The sequence below is a fragment of the Capra hircus genome, chromosome 1, assembly GCF_001704415.2.
Source record: "Capra hircus breed San Clemente chromosome 1, ASM170441v1, whole genome shotgun sequence".
NCBI classification, from domain to species: Eukaryota; Metazoa; Chordata; class Mammalia; order Artiodactyla; family Bovidae; genus Capra; species Capra hircus.
In genome coordinates, this window is record NC_030808.1 from 115,724,865 (window position 1) to 115,746,451 (window position 21,587).

General features: G+C 35.3%; 1 protein-coding gene across 1 annotated transcript; it reads right to left on the reverse strand.

Moving 5' to 3' along the window:
• Positions 215–21,587, reverse strand: LOC102189434 (arylacetamide deacetylase). Its single transcript, XM_013965733.2, has 5 exons — positions 21,416–21,587; positions 11,536–11,758; positions 9,895–9,964; positions 8,508–8,679; positions 215–863 (listed from the first exon to the last, which is right to left on the reverse strand). The coding sequence occupies exons 1-5, from the start codon at positions 21,551–21,553 to the stop codon at positions 267–269; spliced, it is 1,200 nt and encodes a 399-aa protein (XP_013821187.2). The 5' UTR covers positions 21,554–21,587; the 3' UTR covers positions 215–266.

Sequence of the window (21,587 nt, forward strand, 5' to 3'; positions counted from 1 at the left end):
ATGCTTGAAAATGATAGCTAAAAGTGAAAAATAAAATCCAATATACTGTGAGAAACAAAAGTGAATGAATTACTCTGAGACTAACCTATAAAAATCGTTCCTTGACAATAACAACGATTACCTACATGCAGATTTAGAAAGACTATACATCTATAATACGTTTATATGTCTATAAAACACGTATTCCTAATGTAAATACTCTTGGTGTTTGTCCTTTTTTCCTGAAATTCTGGGGCTTACCTTTTTCTATATTGATAAGATTTTTATTACAGGTTTTCATGTAGCCAATTAATATACTGATTGGCTGCTCTATAACCAACTTTAGTAAAAAGAAAATAAAGTGTTCCATGGAATGCACCCTCTATGTGGTTATGGATCACTCGAACTCCAGAATTCTGAAGTCGAGTAACATACATGAGTCCATCATCTCTTAAGACATCATATTGACAAGTGATGACATAGGTCAGGGGTAAACCACGCAACTTGCTGTCATCAGCTAGCAATGGTGAAGCTTTCACATCTAGAATCCCTGGATATTTTTTAGCTAGCTCTGAACTACCATGAGTTGGAGTCTTATAAATGTGACCTTTCTTAAACTTCTCAGGGAGCAAAGAACTCCAATTAACAAATTTGAACAGATGGCTTGATTCCAGAGGAATGTGTTGGTTGGAAAGCATTGCTTTCTTAAGTGATCTATCTGTAGTAAAATATTCACTCCAGAATCTGACCATGAGTGATTTCGACAGAACTGGATAATGTGCATTTTCTCTATATGATGGTAAATCAAAATCAAAATTCTGAAGGGCAGGATATATTAAAGATTGAACCTTGAGCTTGATCTTGATATCTGGGTCTTCTAAGAGCTGAAAAAAATTATAATGTATTGTTTTAATAAGTCTTTTTAAAGAAAAAATTAACCATGTTAAAACAATGTATTATTAAGGCTCTTAAAAATATAATCCAATAACATATTTTGATAAAAAAATAAAAATCTTAATATCAAGTAAATTTTAGTATTCAGTTCAGTTTAGTTCAGTCACTCAGTTATGTCTGACTCTTTGCAAACTCAAGAAGTCCAGCATGCCAGGCCTCCCTGTATATTAGATGTTCATAAATTTAATATGTTTTAATTTTCAAAGCAAAATTAATTCGTATCCTCCTCATAGACTGTGGAATAGAATCATTTTTTTAAAAAGAGGATCTTTTACTAAATGTAATTTCATACTTATGGAGCCTGGATTTATAATCTGAGGTTCTATAAGTTTATAATCATGTACTTGATCTTCTGTTTTCTATTATTGAACTTCCCTAGTGGCTCAGATGGTAAGGAATCCACCTGCAATGCCGGAGACTTAGATTCAAACCCTGGATAGGGAAAATACCCTGGATAAGGGAATGGCTATCCACTCCAGTATTCTTGCCTGGAGAATTCCATGGACAGAGGAGCCTGGCAGGCTACAGTCCATGGGGTCACAAAGAGTCAGATACGACTGAGTGATTAACATATTTTTCTATTATTAGAATTATTTTAAATATCTAAATATGTTAGCAAGAATTGAGATGGGAAGGAAATAGCTTGAGTTTTAAAGAGATGCTTGATTCTGGATAAGTTTAAATTATACAGGACTATTGTTTTTAATATTTGAACTTATTTGATATTTAAACTTATTACTCAAATTTAATATTTAAACTTAATAGTTTGAATAAAATTTGAATTTTTGTGCTTTTCTAAATATAGTCCCCATCTTCATCCAGAAACAGAATTCTATAGTTTTCTTCAAAGCTAATTTTCCTGCGATGTGCTTCTGTTACTGGAACAAACTGATCATTTTATCAGTCATAAAATATGTATCTAGTGTACTGCATAGTTATGTTTGGTAAGTTAAAATTTTCAGAACCAACTTTATCTTGTATGTGCCTGAAGCAATGACATACTCAGGAAGAATCAAACTGATTAGCACACCGAAAAATAGTATCACTTGCTTATCATTCAAAGCACTGGCCAGGATTTCAGGTACAATTGGGTACAGGTAGTGTGTATCCAATTTTCAAGAGAAAACTTTTATGGCTTACCTACTAAGTATGATGTTTCTTCTAAGTGATTTTGTATACATACTTTTTCAAATTAAGGAGATTCATTTTTATTCACTGTTTCCTAATTTTTTCATATTTATAGATTCTGGATATTATCTTTGAACAATTTACTTTTATTAGGATAATCATTATTTTCTTCTTTAAATTATTAATTTGGAGAATCGTATTAAAGGTATTTTAATGTTAAACCTATCACAATCTACTAGAATGAACTCAAAATAGTCATGATATACTAACCGTTTAAAGTGTTGTTTAATTTTTTGGATAGTATTTTAGTTCAGGATTTTGCATCTGTGTTCACAAATGTAGATGTTTATCATTTTTCCTTCTCAAATTGACCTTGTCAGGTTACAAATCAAGATACATCAGCCTCCTAAAATGCAACTTTCGCAATTTGTTTTTAGTAGATATTTCTATTAAAAATACTTCTCAGAGTTTGTCTTTAAAACTATTTCATCCTGGAGTGTGTGTGTGTAAAAATATAAAAATGACCATTTAGTTTATTTCATGATAATAATATACAACCTGCCTCTTGAGAAATCTGTATGCAGATCAGGAAGCAACAGTTAGAAATGGACATGGAACAACAGACTGGTTCCAAATAGGAAAAGGAGTACGTCAAGGCTGTATATTGTCACCCTGCTTATTTAACTTATAGGGAGAGTACATCATGAGAAATGCTGGACTGGAAGAAACACAAGCTGGAATCAAGATTGCTGGGAGAAATATCAATAACCTCAGAGATGCAGATGACACCACCCTTATGGCAGAAAGTGAAGAAGAACTAAAAAGCCTCTTGATGAAAGTGAAAGAGGAGAGTGAAAAAGTTGGCTTAAAGCTCAACATTCAGAAAACGAAGATCATGGCATCTGGTCCCATCACTTCATGGGAAATAGATGGGGAAACAGTGGAAACAGTGTCAGACTTTATTTTTCTGGGCTCCAAAATCACTGCAGATGGTGACTACAGCCATGAAATTAAAAGATGCTTACTCCTTGGAAGAAAAGTGATGACCAACCTAGATAACATATTCAAAAGCAGAGACTTTACTTTGCCGACTAAGGTCCATCTAGTCAAGGCTGTGGTTTTTCCTGTGGTCATGTATGGATGTGAGAGTTGGACTGTGAAGAAGGCTGAGCGCTGAAGAATTGATGCTTTTGAACTGTGTTTTTGGAGAAGACTCTTGAGAGTCCCTTGGACTGCAAGGAGATCCAACCAGTCCATTCTGAAGGAGATCAGCCCTGGGATTGCTTTGGAAGGAATGATGCTAAAGATGAAGCTCCAGTACTTTGGCCACCTCATGCGAAGAGTTGACTCCTTGGAAAAGACTCTGATGCTGGGAGGGATTGGGGGCAGTAGGAGAAAGGGATGACTCAGGATGAGATGGCTGGATGGCATCACTGACTCGATGGACGTGAGTCTGAGTGATCTCCGGAAGATGGTGATGGACAGGGATACCTGGCGTGCTGCAATTCATGGTGTCACAAAGAGTCAGACACGACTGAGCGACTGAACTGAACTGAACTGTTTCATATTTCCCCTAGAGTCAGTTCTTTTTATGATGAATATTTCTATTTCATGTAAATTTGAATGCATTGCTGTAAAGGTGTTCAAAGTATATTATTGTATTTTTAATATCTGTAAGATATATAGCTATAGTCTCCTTTTCTTCCTTATGTTAACTTATTAAGATTCCCATCTTTTTTTTTTTGTTTTTGGTTTGTCTCACCCAGACTAATCAACTATATTGCTTTTTTTAAGAAACCATTTTGACTTTGCTGATCTTATTGTGTTTATTTTTAATTTCATTTTTATGCTCTCATCTATCTCTTATCCCTTTTTTTGTCTTTGTTTTTATTTTTTAGACATTCTTTTCTTTTTTTAATTTCATGAAATTGATACTGAACTGTTAATTTTCACAATTTTTTTTATATTTAGTTAAGGCTTTATATTTTCCTCTGAATGTTGATATATCTGTGTTTCACACAGTATAATGTATATCTATTATAATGCTGGTCAAATATTTTCACATTTTCATTATGATTTCTTCTTTAGCACTTGGATTAATTAGGAATGAGCATCTTACTTTCAAAACATACAGAGTTTTCTCTTCATATTTTATTAGTAGTTCAAAGCATTATGCTAACTGTGGAGAGAGATATAATCAAAATAATTTGATTTCTCAAATTTTATTGTGCATACTTAGAATCACTGGGAATTCTTGTTACATACGCATAGTGTTATTCAGGACATCTGTGGTAAGACCAATGATTCTCTATCTCCAATAAGTGCCCAGATGCTGCTGATACTGCTAGTCCACATACTATGCTATGACTAGCAGGGGTCTATTTGATTTCAGTTCTTTGAATTGTTTGAGAGTTGGTTTATAACCCTGTATATGTGCCTGATTAAGAAAAATATTTTGTGTGTTTCAAAGAAATGTACATTCTTCTGTTTAGTATTTTATGTTCATTGCTTAAATTTATCAACCATGCTGTTCTATTACTGAAAGAGATTAGCAAAATTCTTCCAATTTCACTATTGACTTGTTCATTTTCCTTTATTTCCTATCAGCTTTGCTCTGTGTTTTCAGACTGTTATTAATTGCATGTAAATGAATGTGGGTTTTTTTTTTTTTTCATCTTCCATTACATGGAATTATAGTTAGGAATGTTGCATGTTAATTCCAGGAATAGTTTTTTTCCTCTAAGATTATTTAATATGATTATAAAATAGGTATACTGATCAGTATTTGCTTGACATATATTTTACTATCTTTTCTCTTGCACCTATCTATATCTGTGTTTTATAACATCCTAGAGATACCAAGGGAACATTTCATGCAAAGATGGGCTCGATAAAGGACAGAAATGGTATGGACCTAACAGAAGCAGAAGATATCAAGAAGAGGTGGCAAGAATACACAGAAGAACTATACAAAAAAATATCTTCACAACCCTGATAATCACGATGGTGTGATCACTCATCTAGAGCCAGACATTGTGGAATGTGAATTCAAGTGGGCCTTAGAAAGCATCACTATGAACAAAGCTAGCGGAGGTGATGGAATTTCAGTTGAGCTATTTCAAATCCTGAAAGATGATGCTGTGAAAGTGCTGCACTCAATATGCCAGAAAATTTGGAAAACTCAGCAGTGGCCACAGGACTGGAAAAGGTCAGTTTTCATTCCAATCCTAAAGAAAGGCAATGCCAAAGAATGCTCAAACTACTGCACAATTGCACTCATCTCACATGCTAGTAAAGTAATGCTCAAAATTCTCAAAGCCAGGCTTCAGCAATAAGTGAACCGTGAACTTCCTGATGTTCAAGCTGGTTTTAGAAAAGGCAGAGGAACCAGAGATCAAATTGCCAACATCTGCTGGATCATGGAAAAAGCAAGAGAGTTCCAGAAAAACATCTATTTCGGCTTTATTGACTATGCCACAGCCTTTGAGTGTGTGGATCACAATAAACTGTGGAAAATTCTGAAAGAGATGGGAATACCAGACCACCTGACCTGCCTCTTGAAAAACCTATATGCAGGTCAGGAAGCAACAGTTAGAAATGGACATGGAACAACAGACTGGTTCCAAATAGGAAAAGGAGTACGTCAAGGCTGTATATTGTCACCCTGCTTATTTAACTTCTATGCAGAGTACATCAAGAGAAACGCTGGGCTGGAAGAAACACAAGCTGGAATCAAGATTGCCAGGAGAAACATCAATAACCTCAGATATGCAGATGACACCACCCTTATGGCAGAAAGTGAAGAGGAACTAAAAAGCCTCTTGATGAAAGTGAAAGAGGAGAGTGATAAATTTGGCTTAAAGCTCAACATTCAGAAAACGAAGATCATGGCATCTGGTCCCATCACTTCATGGGAAATAGATGGGGAAACAGTGGAAACAGTGTCAGACTTTATTTTGGGGGGTTCCAAAATCACTTCAGATGGTGAGTTCATCCTGAAATTAAAAGACCCTTACTCCTTGGAAGAATAGTGATGACCAACCTAGATAGCATATTCAAAAGCAGAGACATTACTTTGCCGACTAAGGTCCATCTAGTCAAGGCTATGGTTTTTCCTGTGGTCATGTATGGATGTGAGAGTTGGACTGTGAAGAAGGCTGAGCACTGAGGAATTGATGCTTTTGAACTGTGTTTTTGGAGAAGACTCTTGAGAGTCCCTTGGACTGCAAGGAGATCCAACCAGTCCATTCTGAAGGAGATCAGCCCTGGGATTTCTTTGGAAGGAATGATGCTAAAGCTGAAACTCCAGTACTTTGGCCACCTCATGTGAAGAGTTGACTCATTGGAAAAGACTCTGATGCTGGGAAGGATTGGGGGCAGGAGGAGAAAGGGACGACAGAGGAGGAGATGGCTGGATGGCATCACGGACTCAATGGACGTGAGTCTGAGTGAACTCTAGGAGTTAGTGATGGACAGGGAGGCCTGGTGTGCTGCAATTCATGGGGTCATAAAGAGTCGGACACAACTTAGTGACTGAACTAAACTGATTCATGCAACTTCTGTTGGAGTTTAAAATTTTATTGTTTCCATTTTTGTATTCTACCAGAATTTTTAATACATCTACAACAAAATATTTATTAATATTTTTGGTTTAAATTCATAATTTATATATTATTGTGCATTCTATTTATCTCATCTATTCTACTATTCTTTTTCCCTTTTGTATTCTTTGAAAAATTTTTTATTATTCAGTTTTCCTGTGATATCATTTTATTGGTACATTTTTATAAAATTTTTTATATGTCCACTAAGGGTAAACATACAATTCATTACTTTATCAATGTGAAGATCGCTGGATGGCATCACCGACTCGATAGATATGAGTTTGAGTGAACTCTGGGATTTGGTCATGGACAGGGAGGCCTAGCGTGCTGTGTTTCATGGGGTCTCAGAGTCGGACATGACTGAGCGACTGAACTGAACTGAACTGTACTGAATATTAATTATTTCTTTATTACCTTCTTACATAATATAAAGTTATTGGAATAATTCAAAATTTTAATTAGCCCTTCTATGCTTAGGTAATTATTATTTTTCATATTAATTTATTTCTATTTTTATATCACAGGACACAATATTATTATTTTATAGAGTCATGTTCATTTTCATTTTAATTTGTGAATATATTTACCCTTTTTCCTTCTCTTTATTTTTTCCTACCTTTTTGATCCTCCCTCAGTGGTTAATTTCCTTCTGCCTGAAACAATCCTCTTTAAAATCTAAAGGGAGTGTGTATTGAATTGTGAATTTTCTGGAATTTTATTTCTAAAAAAAGTCATCATTTTGTCCTCAGATTAGAAGGATATATTCATATTAGTCTTTTTGCCATATATTTAATGAATTCTCATTATTTTGTATTTTCTATCTTTTAATCTCTCTGTTAAGTGTTACAAACAATTTTCTGATCTCTCTTCCAATTTCTATATTGCTGTATTGCAGTCAGTATGTTAAACACTTCTACATAGTAAAACCTAGAATGAACCCTAATATAAACTATGGACTTTGGAGGATATTTATAATGTGTAAATACCAGTTCATTAACTGTAGTAAATGTGCCACTCTGGGTGGGGTTGTTGATAATGAAAGAGTCTATGAATGTGTGGCAGAGGGTAGATGTAAATTCCTCATCTTCTCCTCAATTTTTATACGAATCTAAAATTGCTCAAAATGTATAAAAATGTGTAAAATCTTAAAACAACTACATTGAAAGCCTAATTTTTATGGGTAATATTTTTATTTATTGAAATTTTGTTTATTTTTCAAATATCTTATATTAGTTTTTATAGCTTCTTTCATGAGCATATTTCCAAATTTTAAAATACACTTTTATTTATTTTAAACAGATTCTACTAAAACTTTTTTTAACAATAACAATATCTGAATCTGAGTGATATTTTTTCCTGTTAATTTGTTTTTATTTTCCTCTTCGTATATCTGCTTACCTTCAACTCTCTGTTGATTACTAACAAAAACAATCAGTTTTAAGAATAAACTGGAACCTAGGATCATGTTGACTTCTCTCAGTGATGACCTATATTTCTTTCTGCCAAGCATCTATACACATATTAAATTATATTATAATATACAATATTCTGAACATATGTCATGAATATACTTAGACTACATACAATATTCTGATTTCTTAATTATACTTATAGTTACACTTTATTGATTTTCTCTCATTAAAAATGCCAGTGAACTATATAGGAAATTGTTTCAGCATTTTATATATAAAGAAGTATCAAAGTATGAAATTATTCTTAATGTTCCCTAAATAAGTAAAATAAAATTAGTGACAAATTATATTTATAATCCTGATGTATGAGTCAAAAATTAGTAAATGAAAGATAAGAAAATACAATAAGTGAAAATGCTGAGCATCTTACCTGCTGTGCCACTGCTGCAGCTAAATTCCCTCCAGCACTGTCTCCAGAGATACCGATTCTTCCAGGATCTACACCATAGCTTTCAAGAATTTGGGGGTCTAAAAACCATTTTAATGCAGTGTACACATCTTCAAATTGAACTGGAAAATGGTACTTTGGGGCTAGTCTGTAGCTGTAGGTAGGAAAACAATGCTTTCTTAATCATTGATTTTCTTATCATTTAAAATTTTTTATTTAATTTTTACTTTATATTGGCTTATATTTGATTAACACTGTTGTGTTAGTTTCAAGTGTACAGCAAATGATTCCATTACACATATACATATATTCATTGTTCTTCAGATTCCTTTCTATATAGTTTATAATAGAATATTGAGCAGAGTTCCCTGTGCTATAACCATTGGTTTTCCTGGACTCTTGACCCAAAATCAAAAGTAAAATTTTGCTTTTACCAACATATTTGTTGGAAACATGTTTTTCCCAATCATAAAATTTGACTAAGAATCTCTAAATATTGCCATTTTTATAATCAAAATGTAAAGTCCAATTGTTAAATTTGGTCAGTCTTGGGGAAAAACTAACTAGCTGCTACCTTTCCCAGAAAAACATATTTGCAGAGTGATTATTTTTGGTAAATGTTCTACCTTTTTAAAAAAATATATCATTATTATTACTTGTTTCTCTAGAATTACTGTTATTTTATCAAAATATATCAATTTAATATGATAATTATTCCATTAGTTCATTAACTGAATTTTCTGAAGTTTATGTTTAAGAAGGTTCTCACAGAGAGTGTGTTCTATAGAAAATTTAAACCCTTTTCCTACTCTTTCTAAAGTGTGTATTAGAATGGACTTTGAGACAGGTTTTGTCTTCCTTTCATGGTAAATATGGGTAATATCAATGGATTACTAACTTCTAGGCACCTTTCTAAGCACTGTTATATGTATTATAATATGTAGTCCCCATGTCAATGATGAGATATGCAAATCACTAATACTTAGAGTTCAATATCCTTTAAAATATCACACAGTTACCAATCTGCAGAGCTGACAGTCAACCCCAATCCTCTGGCTCCAAAATTTCCTTAATATCCTGCTAATTATAGGGAAAGATCCAGAGGTAGTAGTTAAATCCATGTGATACTTTTGGCTAACTTCACTTGAACAACATCTTTCCTTTCTGACCTCTGTTCCTTCTTCAAATATGGTGTATGCCTTTTCTCTCCACTGCTGGACTGGACAGCTTCTGACATTAGGTTTCTCTGTCCATAGTCAATGTCATCAGAGGCACAGATTAATTTTTGCCATAATAAGACACTCTATATAGTTGTGTGTATATTGCTATGTAAGGCATATGGCCTAAAATCAAATAACATAGCTCTTACTTGGTTGATATGACAACTGCATCAAGTCTGTCTGCTGTCCATCTTGACAGAAGGTCATAGGTATAATAATCTGAAATAAAAGAAAAAATACTGGACTGTCAGGGGACGTTCAACTTTAAGGGATCCAATATGTTGCATTTTCCTTTTATGTGCCATTTCTCAAGGATTGGCTGTTCCTTATCAGTTCCTGGAATACAGGAAAGAGTAGAGCTGCACGCAGTTCTCAGGACTGAGATCATGGGAAAGGGCACCTGCTTGGATTCTTTCGCTGACCTTGTATGTATTAGACTATACTACCTTGTATGTATTAGACTATTCCTTCAGCGACCTTGTATGTATTAGACTATCCATTTTGTTGCAACTGGTAGAATTTCATTCTCTGTAATGGCTGAGTAATCATTTTACTGAAGATATATAAGCATGCATTTCTGCTAATGAAGTACCCTTGTTCTACTAGAGACTTGGGTCCCCCACGTCCTTCTTTCTGTCTTTATTCTCTTTGGAGCGTCGAAGCCTACTGAGCTCACTTTCTCCACCGGGCTTTCAAGACCTCCTTGAGAGAATGCCCTGTGCCTTCGTGAGTGGCACAAGTCCTGTGCATGGGCTTTACTGGTTTTCCACATAACCTGAGAGATACCGCTCTCTCTTTTTCTCTCTTTCTTTTCGTCGACTCTGGTCCCCAGGTCCCAGTCTATAAAAGACCACAATACTGGACCACTATAAGAATTTAAAAATGATACTGTCAAGAATAAAGTTTACTGTGATGACTTTATATTTCTTCCCTTTATCTTAAAATATTACCTAAAGAAAAAAGTCTAATACTTAGCTTCCTGTTGATCAGTTTACATATTCACATGTCAGTAGAATGTGAATCATGAAGTCTGGTGATTATTTCACCTGCCCCTGATCAGTTTTCCTTTTCAGAGCACAGTGGCATGTCTTACCCTTGCCAACCATACTCTCAATACACTGGACCTTGGGCCTTGAACATCATCTTCATACTTTAAATCCACAGTGCTATCCATTGTGATAACATACTTGAAAAAATGTACTAAATGTCTCCTTTCAACATAAAAACTAAACTGTTTTTCTGGAGTACAATTTGATCTGGGAAAGAATAGAAATGTTCTTCAAGGGAAAAAATAATAATAAAACGCAACTCATTATTTAGTCCTATACTGTTAAGCAGGAGATGATTTCAAGAAAGCTGACTGTACCTTAACATTTAATTAAGTAATTGGAAAGCTTTTTCACATCTATATTGGGCCATTAGAAACTTGGAAAATAATCATTTGAGTCTTGAAGTATAAATAAGACATTTCCAGCAATATGTTAATGAGTTCAAAAGACAAAAAGAGTTTTTATTTGCTAAGGTGCTTAATCTTCATTCTGTGAAATTTGTAGGTTCTGTCAGTGAGTCGTGGTAGGATCTGAAACTCTTAATTTTTGTAACAAAAGTGTTAAATTCTGAATGTTAATAACATTTTATTCAGACTGAGATTTCAAAAACTTAATTCATGTTGCTTTCCTGAAAATAATTTCAGAAGCAAGAGCATGATATTTAATTGGGATTGATCATTCCCAATATGAGAATCATCATTTACATTATATGAAATGAATCTACCAATGTATCACCCTTACCATTACTACCCAAACACCAGCCACCACCATGAATATAAAACAAGCCTCTTCTTAATGATTTTGTCTTCTGTTGGGGCACATATATACGGACAGGAATATCATTGAATGTTGTATCTCTCACAGTTATGTTTTCATCTGATGTTGGTGGAAAACCTTGAATGCTTGAAAAGAGTGTCATCGATTCCATGAAATGGTTTAGCCCCAATATTTCAGCAAACAGAGCCTAAAATGAAATAAAAATACACATATACTCTAACTGTAAAAAATGATTTGAGTCAAGAGGTGTATATAAATATTCAATATGACCCCAAAACTCTTATTTTTGTCAGAAAAATCAATGGTTATACCACCAGAAGATATACAAACCCAGGTGCTTTACTACTGTAGGATGAATAACCTAAGTGACATTAATCCTCACTTATACACTCACCCAATAGATATTTATATGGAATATATAATTCTGTTGTCAATGCCCAGTAGAATTAGGCAAACTATTCATCCTCAAAAAGAAAAAAGAAAAGAAAAAAATCGCAGTCAAATGAAAGACAAGTTATAAAAGTACATTGTGATATAATAATATGGGAAAAATTCTTTGGAATAATTGTCAAGGTGAGGAAAAGGTTTTTAACTTTTACTTTAACTAAAACTTAAAAGGAAAATAGAGTTTGGATGATTAACTGAAGAGAAAACCTTTCAGTCAGATTAAGTAAGCTTAGTCTAAAGAAAAACAAAATATGGTGATAGAGAAATACAGGTTGTTTGCTATTCTTATCTTTTTAGACTCCAAGAGGTTGAATGAAAGGAAAGATTTCTTAAGAAGAATTTAATAAAATATACAACACACACATATTAAAAGCCAAACAAAACCTAAAGGCTATGAAAGGCATATTGATAAATTGTTTTGTTAAATTTAACAGTAATATATTTTAAAAATTTAGTAAAGTGGTTGAAAAGTCAAAGCACAATGTAAATAATAAACTTGCAATTATGAAAATGATAGTCTTTAAAGTATATAAAAAACTGATTGCAGTAAGAAATAGACTAACAATTCAATAGATAAAAGACTCCAACATTTGTTTCACGAAAGGTGTAGAATGACTGAGGCTCTAAGGAAGAAAAATACTCAATTTTCAAATATGTAATTCAAAAGGAATGACAAATACAACAAAATGGTGGAATAAGCACTGTTTTAACCTTCTTTCATTTCTAATTTTATTAAAATGAAGGTAAAACAAAAATCTTAATACAGTTAATGCTATGAAAGCAAAATACCACTGGCCCTCCATGCCAGTTGATTCATTGGAAAAGACTTTGATGATGGGAGGGATTGGGGGCAGGAGAAGAAGGGGACGACCAAGGATGAGATGGCTGGATGGCATCACTGACTCGATGGATGCAAGTCTGAGTGAACTCCAGGAGTTGGTGATGGACAGAGAGGCCTGGCGTGCTGCGATTCATGGGGTCACAAAGAGTGGGACACGACTGAGCGACTGACTGAACTGACTGATCCTAGGGTTGTGATCTCCGGTGGGTTGAATCCAGGCTTCCCAGGTGGTGCTTTTGGTAAAGAACCCACCTGCCAATGCAGGAGACATAGGAGAGGCCAGTTTGATCCCTTGGATAGGGAAGATCCCTTGGAGGAGGGCATGGCAACCCACTCCAGTATTCTTGCCTGGAGAATCTCACGGACAGAGGATCCTGGCAATCTACAGTCCATAGTGTTGCACAGAGTTGGACATAACAAGTGACTTAGCAGGCACACACAGGTTGAATCTACAGATACAAAATCCGCTGATAGGAGGATTCGCTTTATTAATTGGTCTGTGCCATTTAATATAAGGAACTTAAGTGTTGATATTGGTTTCTGAGGGGGTTTCTTCAATCAATCTCCTGCCACCTTGATAACAAGACTGTATTATAATATAGGCTTCTGAAAAAACACACAGTATTAGGAATCATAATAACAAAAAGCCTAATTCTCCAAGACACAGCAATACTAAAATGTGTGTGCAAACAGTAACAGAGCTTAACAAAGCAGGAATCGAGAACTGAAAAATTGAAAGGAGAAACAAAAAAATCCAAAATTATTAGTTGGAAATTGACATTCTTATCTCATTTATTGATAGCAAAAGCAAATAGAAAAATAGTAAGCATACATAAAATTTGAAAAAACTATCAACTCAACAGAATTAATGTATTGAGGACATTCCACCCAATGAAAACAATACACATTCTTTCCAACTGCATAAAGAAATTTCACAAAGATGTACCACATGACAAATTTTGGGGAAAAAATATCTCAACAAGCCAAATAAATTAAGATCACACAGAATAGTTGTCAATCCATAGTATAAGTAAAATAAAAACTGGAAACATAATAGTGTATGAGGAATCCCTACACATTTAGAAGTTAAACAACATATTCTTAAATAATTCATTGGCCAAGGAAAAGATACCTCTAAATAATTGAAAAAATATTTTTAAGCAATTGGAAATGAAATTATAGCATATCAAAATTTGTAGAGTGCAGAAAAAGCATTGACTGAAGGAAAATTCTTAGCTTTAAAGGCATTATTAGAGGAGAAGAAAGGTCTAAAGGAGCTGATCTAAGCTTCTTCCACTACAAATTTAGAGTTAGATTAGCATATTAAACTCAAAGTATGAAGGAAAGAATAAAGGGGAAAGAAAACATAGAAATCAATAAAATCAAAATAGATAAAGAAAATTAAAGGTTTATTCCTTGGGGAAAAAAATCCCATAAAATTGATCAGCCTCCAGTAAGAATAATCAAAAAAAAAAAAAAAAAAAAGAGAGAGAGAAGTTGCAGTTTACCAATATCAGAAATAAATGAAAGGACACAATTTTAAATGCTCAGACCCATAGATACAGTAGGCAGCAGTCAGTGTGTGCTCAGATCAACTGGACTGGCCACCCGGGGAGTGTGAAGTGTAGGGCAAAATGGGACTAGGACTTGGATAACTGTAAGACAGGTGGAAAGAAATTGAAGATGACACAAACAGACAAATATACGATGCTTATTAATTAGAATTGATATTATTACTGTAAAAATGACTATACTCCCCAAGGCAATCTACAGAGTCAAAGCAATCTCTGTCAAAATACCAATGGCATGTTTCATAGAATTAGAATAAAGAACTCTAAAATTGTATGGAAATACAAGATGCTGAATAACCCAGACAATTCTGGTAAAAAAGAACAGTGCTGGAGGTATCATGCATTCTGATTTCAAACTATACTACTAAGCTATACTGTTCAAATAATGACTATACTGGGAAAAAACAAACAAACCGAGACATCAATGGATTAGAATTGTGATACTGGAAAAAAACAGATCCAGACATCAATGGATTAGAATCTCAAGACCAGAAATAAACTCACACTTATATGGGAAATTAATCTATGACAAAGGGCAAGAATAAATGGGAGAAAAGACAGCCTCTTCAATAAATGGTGTTGGGAAAACTGGATTCTTAGCTACATGCTAAGAATTAAATAGGACTATCTTATCACATCATTTAAAAAATATACTCAAAATATATCAAAAACATAAATGTAAGACCTGAATCAATAAAACTCTTTAAAAAATAGGCAATATGCTCTCTGACATCAGTCTCTGCAATATTTTTTTGGAAGTGTCTCTTCAGATAAGGGAAACAAAAACAAAAATAAACAAATGGGACTACATCAAATTAAAAAGCTTTTGCACACTGAAGGAAACTATCAACAAAATGAAAAGTCTGTCTACTGAATGGGAGCAGATATTATATAAATGATATAACTGATAAGGAGTTAGTATCTAAAATATACAGATTATTAAAAATTAATGTGATTTTGTGTTTGCCATAAGAAATTGGTTTCAATTTCAACTATATGTATTGAAAATGAAGTTGCTAAAAGTATAGATCTTGTTGACCTGATGAGTAACTTTATAGAAAAATGAGAAGAGACTTGATAAATAAAAAGCATTACATTAATGTTATTATTATTCATTGTAACACATAAATTACATACATGTTTTTGTAATTTGTATATGTTGTTATTCATGTATTCACTATTACCTGTATTATTTGTTGCTGCTGTTTAGTTGCTCAGTCGTGCTTGAATTTTTGTGACCCCATGGACTGTATTCTGCCAGGCTCCTCTGTCCATGGGATTTCCCAGGCAAGAATACTGAAGTAGGTTGACATTTCCTCCTTCAGGGGATCTTCCCAACCCAGAAATCAAACCTGCATCTCCTGCATTGGCAGGCAGATTCTTTACCGCGGAACAACCAGAGAAGCCCAGGCATACCTAGCTCAACATTGTGTGTGTGTGATCAGTCGTGTCTGACTTTTGCAACCCCTGAACTGTAGCCCTCTAGGCTCCTCTGTCCATGGGATTTTTCAGGCATGAATACTGAAGTGGTTTCCATTTCTTACATCAGGGGATCTTCCCAACCCATGGATGGAACCCTTGTCTTTTGCATCTGCTGTGTCGGCAGGTAGATTCTTTACCATTGTGTCACCTGGGAAGCTCAAATATATTATATATCATGAGTAATAAATGTTTTTAAAGGAAAAGCTTTGTGATTAAATATCTTTGTGCCTTTTTCTCCCTGCCTTTTGAACAAGGGTTCTCGGGTTTTCATTTAGCACCAGGCTCCAAAAATTATTTAGCTAGCTCTACTTGATACACACGAACTGGGGCTAGACTACTATTTTACTTCCATAATGGAGTACACATGTCAGCCATTATCATGAACACTAGTGCACATATAGACACTGAAACAAAGCTGGTAGTTACAAAGAGGAAGACATTTGTTATTTCCTTAGCCTTGTTGAAGAACTCCCAGGCTTGTCTCACAATAGTAGCATCACTCCAAAACTTTGATGTGGTGAGACAAAGGACCGAGGAGCATACACTCACCTGACAGTAGCAGTATGAATCAGCTTAAAGGACTATCTGTGGGAAACAAAGTTTCTGCTTCCTGAGCTTCTTAGGCAGAATCTAAGAGAAACCCAAAATAAAACTGTACTAGGATACAATTTATCATTAACACTGAAGAAACTGAAGTTGAACGGTTTTATGAAGACCTACAAGACCTTTTAGAACTAACACCCAAAAAAGATGTCCTTTTCATTATAGGGGACTGGAATACAAAAGTAGGAAGTCAAGAAACACCTGGAGTAACAGGCAAATTTGGCCTTGGAATGCAGAATGAAGCAGGGCTAAGACTAATAGAGTTTTGCCAAGATAACGCACTGGTCAAGCAAACACCTTCTTCCAACAACACAAGAGAAGACTCTAGAGATGGACATCACCAGATGGTCAACACAAAAATCAGATTGATTCTATTCTTTGCAGCCAAAGATGGAAAAGCTCTATACAGTCAACAAAAAAAAGACCGAGAGCTGACTGTGGCTCAGATCATGAACTCCTTATTGCCAAATTCAGACTTAAATTGAAGAAAGTAGGGAAAACCACTGGACCATTCAGGTATGACCTAAATCAAATCCCTTATGATTATACAGTGGAAGTGAGAAATAGACTCAAGGGACTACATCTGATAGACAGAGTGCCTGATGAACTATGGAATGAGGTTCGTGACATTGTACAGGAGACAGGGATCAAGACCATCCCCATGGAAAAGAAATGCAAAAAAGCAAAATGGCTGTCTGAGGAGGCCTTACAAAAAGCTGTGAAAAGAAGAGAGGCGAAAAGCAAAGGAGAAAAGGAAGGATAGAAGCATCTGAATGCAGAGTTCCAAAGAATAGCAAGAAGAGATAAGAAAGACTTCTTCAGCGATCAATGCAAAACAATAGAGGAAAGGAACAGAATGGGAAAGACTAGAGATCTCTTCATGAAAATTAGAGATACCAAGGGAACATTTCATGCAAAGATGGGCTCAATAAAGGACAGAAATGGTATGGACCTAACAGAAGCAGAAGATATTAAGAAGAGATGGCAAGAATACACGGAAGAACTGTACAAAAAAGATCTTCATGACCCAGATAATCATGATGATGTGATCACTCATCTAGAGCCAGACATCTTGGAATGTGAAGTCAACTGGGCCTTAGAAAGCATTACTATGAACAAAGCTAGTGGAGGTGATGGAATTCCAGTTGAGCTATTTCAAATCCTGAAAGATGATGCTGTGAAAGTGCTACACTCAATATGCCAGCAAATTTGGAAAACTCAGCAGTGGCCACAGGACTGGAAAAGGTCAGTTTTCATTGCAATCCCAAAGAAAGGCAATGCCAAAGAATGCTCAAACGACTTCACAATTGCACTCATCTCAAATGCTAGTAAAGTAATGCTCAAAATTCTCCAAGCCAGGCTTCAGCAATACGTGAACCGTGAACTCCCTGATGTTCAAGCTGGTTTCAGAAAAGGCAGAGGAACCAGAGATCAAATTGCCAACATCTGCTGGATCATGGAAAAAGCAAGAGAGTTCCAGAAAAACATATATTTCGGCTTTATTGACTATGCCACAGCCTTTGACTGTGTGGATCACAATAAACTGTGGAAAATTCTGAAAGAGATGGGAATACCAGACCACCTGACCTGCCTCTTGAGAAACCTGTATGCAGGTCAGGAAGCAACAGTTAGAACTGGACATGGAACAACAGACTGGTTCCAAATAGGAAAAGGAGTACGTCAAGGCTGTATATTGTCACCCTGCTTATTTAACTTCTATGCAGAGTACATCATGAGAAACGCTGGGCTGGAAGAAACACAAGCTGGAATCAAGATTGCCGGGAGAAATATCAATAACCTCAGATATGCAGATGACACCACCCTTATGGCAGAAAGTGAAGAGGAACTAAAAAGCCTCTTGATGAAAGTGAAAGAGGAGAGTGAAAAAGTTGGCTTGAAGCTCAACATTCAGAAAACGAAGATCATGGCATCTGGTCCCATCACTTCATGGGAAATAGATGGGGAAACAGTGGAAACAGTGTCAGACTTTATTTTTCTGGGCTCCAAAATCACTGCAGATGGTGATTGCAGCCATGAAATTAAAAGACGCTTATTCCTTGGAAGAAAAGTGATGACCAACCTAGATAGTATATTCAAAAGCAGAGACATTACTTTGCTGACTAAGGTCCGTCTAGTCAAGGCTATGGTTTTTCCTGTGGTCATGTATGGATGTGAGAGTTGGACTGTGAAGAAGGCTGAGTGCCGAAGAATTGATGCTTTTGAACTGTGGTGTTAGAGAAGAGTCTTGAGAGTCCCTTGGACTGCAAGGAGATCCAACCAGTCCATTCTGAAGGAGATCAACCCTAGGAATCTTTGGAAGAAATGATGCTAAATCTGAAGCTCCAGTACTTTGGACACCTCATGGGAAGAGTTGACTCATTGGAAAATACTCTGATGCTGGGAGGGATTGGGGGCAGGAGGAGAAGGGGACGACAGAGGATGAGATGACTGGATGGCATCACGGACTCGATGGACATGGGTCTGAGTGAACTCTGGAAGATGGTGATGGACAGGGAGGCCTGGCGTGCTGTGATTCATGGGGTCGCAAAGAGTTGGACAGGACTGAGCGACTGAACTGAACTAAACTGATAAAAAAAAGTCAAGACAAAATTACAACATATTTTTGTTGAGAATTGAGAGAATGTGGATATTCTCATACCTTGCTGGTTGGAGTGGAAGATAATACAGAATGACTTTGCAATAATTAACAAAATTCCAATTGGCTCATCAATCCCATTTATCATAGACAAAATGCAACCTCTTGAAGTTTTTCATGCATTACCATTTTATTGCTTATAATATCAAAATACTAAAAATAACTAAACTTTGCACCTCAATATGCTGAATAAGTGAACTATATTTTTATACACTTACTGAATCCATTGCATTATGTAAAAGAATGAGGGGACTTTTTACATGACATTGTGAAAAGATCTGTAAGATATATGATTAATGAGAAATGCAAAAAAAACAACAGAATATTTGTTATGTTGTTTCTTATGGAAGAATGAAAAGGAGACAGAAATATGTTTTTATTGTTGTATTCATTATTATTAGCATCATATGTAAAATGCACCCCCAGGAAGAATCACAATAGCTAATAAAACTGGTGTTCTCCAAAGGCCTGGGAGAAAAGAATGGAAAGAGACAAGAATGCGAGCAGGAATTCTTAGTGTCCACTTTTTTCATATTGTTTTGATTTTTGAAATATATGGGTACATTACTATTCAAAAAATAAAATTTATTTAAAATTATTTTTTAAAAACTGAAGTGGACTACATAGAACAGTAGTGAGCTTTCCATTCCTGGAAATATGAATGTTGAGATTAAAGGTTTCTACTGGTCAGAACTAGCAGTTTTCAATCTGCCACCAAACAATCTTTGCTGATTCCTTTTTTATATAGAGAGAGACAGACAGACAGACAGACAGAGGGAGGAGGCTAATTTTTCAGTGAGAATGTTAGAGGAGTAAACTGGATCAGGTTTCCAAATAAGTAGTCATAACAAATCCAGTGATGGTAACTGATTGCCTTCAACTAAACGTCTCATTCTTGACTATACGGATCTTGAACACTTGGGCAAACTTTGGGATATTATGAGGGACAGAAAAGCTTGGTGTGCTGCAATTCATGGGGTCACAAAGAGTCAGACACGACTGGGCAACTGGCCAACAACAACAAACCTCTTATGTTTTTTATTAGGCATTTACAGTCAGCTTTTCTATACCATGAGGACCTACTTGCATGTCTACAGCATATGCTGTGTTCCAAAACCATTACTAGTGTTTAAATGTCATAGGTAACTACAGAGTAGTTCAAGCATATGACTTCTGAATTTTGTATGAAACTCTGAAAGTGAAAGCTTGTTGTCGACCTACGAAAAGACACCGGAATTCTTGGCCTCCAGAGGAGAAGAATTCAATCCAGGGTCAGAGATGAGGCTTGATTGCTCAGAGCTTTTGTGTAATAAAGTTTTATTAAAATATAAAGGAGATAGAGAAAGCTTCTGACATAGGCATCAGAAGAGAGCAGAAAGAGTACCCTCTGCTAGTCTTCAGCTGGATGTTATATAGTCACTAGCAGTCTGTTAATGAAAGAAAGGAATGTCTCAAAACTCAGAATGGCACCAGGCCCTTCACCCATAAAATGTATTTTGGGATAATCTCGGCACCAGACGATTCATCCCAGGCCATAAAACAATTGACTTGAATCTTGTAGAGGGGCAGATCGCCATACAAATAGTTTCGTTTACATAGATTAGGGGAACAATATCTGAGTATAGCATAACTGTCAAGTAGTTTCTGAGCCATTAGGTGGAACGAACTTGAAGACAGAGTCTGGGGTAAATGCATAGTACTTTAACATAACTTAAGACAAACATTTCCATACGAAAAATGCATTGGTTAGCTCAAGGTTTGAGAATAGTTAACTTCAGGTGAGACCAGGTGTCATTATGGCAACACAGTATTTTAAGAGAAACCTTCTTTAAATTTGTATAGAGAAGGAAAAATATATGCTAGTGTGTTTCCTCCTGCCACTTTAGAAAGATAAAAATGTCCGACACTTGCAGCCTATTTTCTCCATTTGGAGACCCCTGTCCTTCCTGAGTGTTACCCTCTCAAAAGCACACAAGAGTAGAAAAAGTAAAACAAGATTGTCACACACATATGCACACACACACACATTTTTACTGCTAGCAGAATAGATCACTTTAGAAATACAACCTGAATGCCTCCTTGGTCATCTTGTTACAGTTTGCTTTGAGATAACTCAGCTGTATAGCAGTCAGGAGAATTTGACAACAGGAAGCCAAGGTTATGAAGAATTTGTAAAAACAAAATGAAACAAAGCTAGAATCTTAGAAAACTTGACTTTCTTGATTAATAAATATTTTCACTTACCAAATATGATGAAGTTTTTAAAAAAGTATTTAACAGCATTATTTTCCACTGTTCTTCAACATTATCTGGAAGAGGTTCATAAATATAAGCTGCTAAGAGGACTCCCAATATCAGAAAGACAAAATATTTTTTCCCCATGTTGTAACTGTTCTATTTCTTAAGCAAGACAGTA

Excerpts from the sequence above, each read along its gene's own strand:
- LOC102189434 (XM_013965733.2), bottom strand. The coding sequence starts at position 21,553 with ATGGGGAAAAAATATTTTGTCTTTCTGATATTGGGAGTCCTCTTAGCA. Across the intron at positions 11,759-21,415 it reads TAAAAACTTCATCATATTTG|GCTCTGTTTGCTGAAATATT; the intron begins GTAAGTGAAAAT and ends ATTTCATTTTAG. Across the intron at positions 8,680-9,894 it reads GCAGTTGTCATATCAACCAA|CTACAGACTAGCCCCAAAGT; the intron begins GTAAGAGCTATG and ends TCCTACCTACAG.